The sequence below is a fragment of the Osmia lignaria genome, chromosome 14, assembly GCF_051020975.1.
Source record: "Osmia lignaria lignaria isolate PbOS001 chromosome 14, iyOsmLign1, whole genome shotgun sequence".
Taxonomy (NCBI): domain Eukaryota; kingdom Metazoa; phylum Arthropoda; class Insecta; order Hymenoptera; family Megachilidae; genus Osmia; species Osmia lignaria.
Genome location: NC_135045.1, coordinates 10347162 through 10350673, shown reverse-complemented (window position 1 = coordinate 10350673; position 3512 = coordinate 10347162). Strand labels below are relative to the sequence as shown.

The 3512-nt window shown below is 31.3% G+C and overlaps 1 protein-coding gene across 3 annotated transcripts; it reads left to right on the top strand.

Moving 5' to 3' along the window:
• Positions 1 to 293: 293 nt before the first annotated feature.
• LOC117605613 (uncharacterized) lies at positions 294 to 2964 on the top strand. Of its 3 annotated transcripts, none has more exons than XM_034327140.2 (9): positions 294 to 524; positions 602 to 685; positions 768 to 906; positions 981 to 1208; positions 1291 to 1437; positions 1511 to 1619; positions 1692 to 1850; positions 1941 to 2105; positions 2405 to 2598. In XM_034327140.2, the coding sequence occupies exons 1-9, from the start codon at positions 427 to 429 to the stop codon at positions 2452 to 2454; spliced, it is 1179 nt and encodes a 392-aa protein (XP_034183031.2). In that variant the 5' UTR covers positions 294 to 426; the 3' UTR covers positions 2455 to 2598. The 3 variants fall into 3 exon arrangements, with proteins under 3 accessions (XP_034183031.2, XP_034183030.2, XP_034183029.2); XM_034327139.2 differs by having other exon boundaries at positions 295 to 524; positions 605 to 685; positions 1941 to 2158; positions 2405 to 2964; XM_034327138.2 differs by having other exon boundaries at positions 296 to 524; positions 1941 to 2158; positions 2405 to 2964.
• The last annotated feature ends 548 nt before the right edge of the window (positions 2965 to 3512 follow it).

The following is a 3512-nucleotide window of genomic DNA, read 5'->3' as shown; positions in this document are numbered from 1 at the left end:
TTCACATTACATTTTTCCTTTTTTTCGCAATACATTATTCTCTTTCTCGCAATACATTCTTACTCACACTTCGCCATACTTTTATAATTCTGCCTTGTTTCCTATCTTTTTCGCTTGTGTGTATGTGTGTCCCTTTTTAGTTGCCTCTTACGACAGGTAGGGGATACCGTGGCCGTATTCTAGTCCCCCCGAGCCACAGAGGGTAAGCATACCGATCTGATTTCATGCTGGGGTGTCAGGGACCCCAATTGTGTAAACGTAATATTGGAGTGTGACACCTGTTTCTTTATAGGTTTTACTTTCTGCAACAGAGTTTCGTGCTTAGCGGGAATTGAGAGAGGTTACGAAGCAGTTGACGACATAAATGTTTTTAGAATTGTATATAAATTGTTTGATTGGAACATTGTGTTAAAATTGTTTGTGGCTATGAAAAATTTCAATACATTTGTCTATATAACTGTTCATATTTTTGCTCTGATTTTAATTGTTAATTGCGAAGATGAAAACTATTTCGAGGAAGAAATGTATGTATATAGCATTTATTTGAAATTTAAGTATTGTTAATATCGTATGTAGATAAACTATAAGCAATTATTTACAGAAGCTCGGACGAATTGATAGATCCACATTCATTTTTTTATGATAAGCAAAGTAAGAAGATGATTAATGAACCAGAATTGCGAATGTATGTACTAAGTGAAGCTTAGTATGGTTTCCACATCTTAATCTTAAGCAATGATTTCTCACTTATGTATTTATTGTTTTAGGACTGACAATTCCAAAGAAAACAGTAACAATATTCGGTCAAACTTGAATCCTTCTAAGGAAATAGATAATCATAGCAGCCTTGAAAGAATATTTTATAAACGTCTTGTTAATTTACTGTTGTCAAACATTAATATACAGGTAATGTTTGAGGTGGAATCATATTGAAAGCTTCATAGTAGTGTTGAGTAATTTCTTAAACGATTCATCAACAGGTAAAAGATGAAGTATCAATAATAGGAATATTGGAAATTGAAATATCTCATTCACAAATGGAAATATTACAAAATTTCCACATACAAAAGACATCATTAAGAGAAATTGATGAAATTTTGAGTAACGTTATAAAAAAGCCTAGAACTGATTATTTAGCTGGAGTTATGCATGTTTTTGATACCATATTACAAAAATTTGAGACGGTACTCAGAACAGTACAACAACATGTAAGAAAATTTATATATAAATTGTATTTCCTTGCACTGTTTACCTAGATAATAACAAATCTTTTACCTTGCATTATTTCAGCCTGATGGAGCTATGATTGTGTTTGCAATGTTTATGGTCTGTTTAACCTGTAGGTTAATAAAATGGGGGCAGGGATTTCCCATTTTCCTTTTTATACAAGTCATATTTGTATTGAGTTTCTTTATGACTTGGTGGCAACTTATACAGGTATACCATATTGGCTAGTGGCTAATAATTTATGTTATTTGTCTTAATAAATTTTTATTATACTTTTTAAAAGGAGGCCGAAGTTAAGTTTGCTGCAGCACAAATGAAATTTACAGACATACCAGTTGTATGTCAACCAAATAAAATGAATATGTGGGATAAATTTGTGTCATTTATATCTAGTTAGTATATTATTTTAAGGTATAATATGCTATGTTGTATTAATAAACATGTTTCATATATATTCTTTACAGCTAACGAAGATTGTGAAAAATATTATCACGCGAAAATGTCTAACCCAAAATTAAAAATTACACCTGCATTTGCGCTATCACATTTTATTACTACTGTTGTTCTTCATCCAATTACATACATGGGTACAGTCGTATCCGGTTTTATAACTAACGCTACAGGTATTTAAACGATATTTATTGTATGATAGTAAAAAACTTCAGAAGAGTTGAGTACATATTGTCTGATTATATTTTTATACATTATTTCAGATGATCTTCCATGGACATATGCATGGATCATTAAATGTATACTTTTCTTATGTGTAGGTTTGGTTATAATAATAATGCCCTTCTGTTTATCGGGCGCATCCATTAATTTAGGTTTAGGACCATTACTGAGATTTGGAATTAATGATCAAAAGAAATCTGAAAAAGGTAAATCATTACAAAATGTAGAAAAACGAGAACCCGTACAAATAATTCTTCAGGTAATGTACAGTTTAATTTTCTGTTTAAGGGGTATCACTCTGAGCGCTAAAAAATTAAGGTCTACTTTAATGAATTATTGTGAACAATAATAAGTTATTTGCTTACAATAATTCATTAAAATAGACCTTAATTTTTTAGCGCTCAGAGTGATACCCCTTAATGTTTTTCGAACAACATTTAATTTATCCCTGTTAGTATCTTGTCAGACAGTCATGCAGAAATAAAGAAATTAAAAATTGTTTTAGGTACCTCATGCTACCAACGTACCAATGATACAAGACGTATCAAATATTGAACAACCAAAAGCTGTAAAAATGTTGAAAAATGATGACGATGGAAACAGTACCGATAGAGAGGATTACTTTGAAAAATTAAATGAAGATTTATCTTGTGGTGACACCATAAAAAATACAGAATTTTCCGAAACCGATGATAAGTCTAAAACAGGCAAACAACATGATACCGCAAAGATTCCAAAAAACGATGGAAGGGGTGATGGTTAATATTATTTATACCATGACATTTTTGTTAATTATAAATAAGTTGTTAATGCGTTGTGTACATATTGCATGTAAATGTTTAATTTAATACGAATTCTCGTTTTTAGTTTATATTTATTAATATATTTAATGTACTCCGAAACTATTTGTGATTATGATATGATAAAGAATCTACTTTAAGTATTTACTTCACTGTAATGTTAAACGCTTATTTTACTTTTACTCACATTACTACCATTTAGTATTACTAATAAGAATGCTATCTGATGCGCTTTATAATTTAACGTGGCATAACGATATCTGTACTACATAATCAAATGTGTAAAATTGTAACTTTAATATTAAAATACGTATTTTCTTAAATTTCTGTTTCATTAATTTGACGTTGTATCCAGATCACACGAAGAGAGAGAAGCCTCGATTGAGATTTTTAGCAATCTCCGACGAACTGCTGTTAGTTGAATAAAGGAAAAAAAATCGGAGGAGTTGGGGAAGCAAAATATTTAGAATGGTTCGATTGAACGTAACAGCGGTACGGGAAGTTTTTCAAATTGTTCACGGGTCCATAAACGGCAGGCGTGTTTCTGCTCGAGATGATGGGTGAAAGAGACGGTGGTGCATATACTCAGTTCTTCATCCTGCAACAATGCAACTTGGTTTCAAAAATTTTGCCTGTTTTCTGAAAAATGTTAACTTGACAATTTTTTACATTTTCTTTTTTTTAAATAAATACCTTCACATGGCAGATCGTTCCGAAACGAAACGAGGGTAAAGGGTATAGGGTATAGCCGGGTAAGGTAGACAAAATGGCCCTTGAACCAGTTGAAAAAAAATCAAAAACCAATTATTTCGC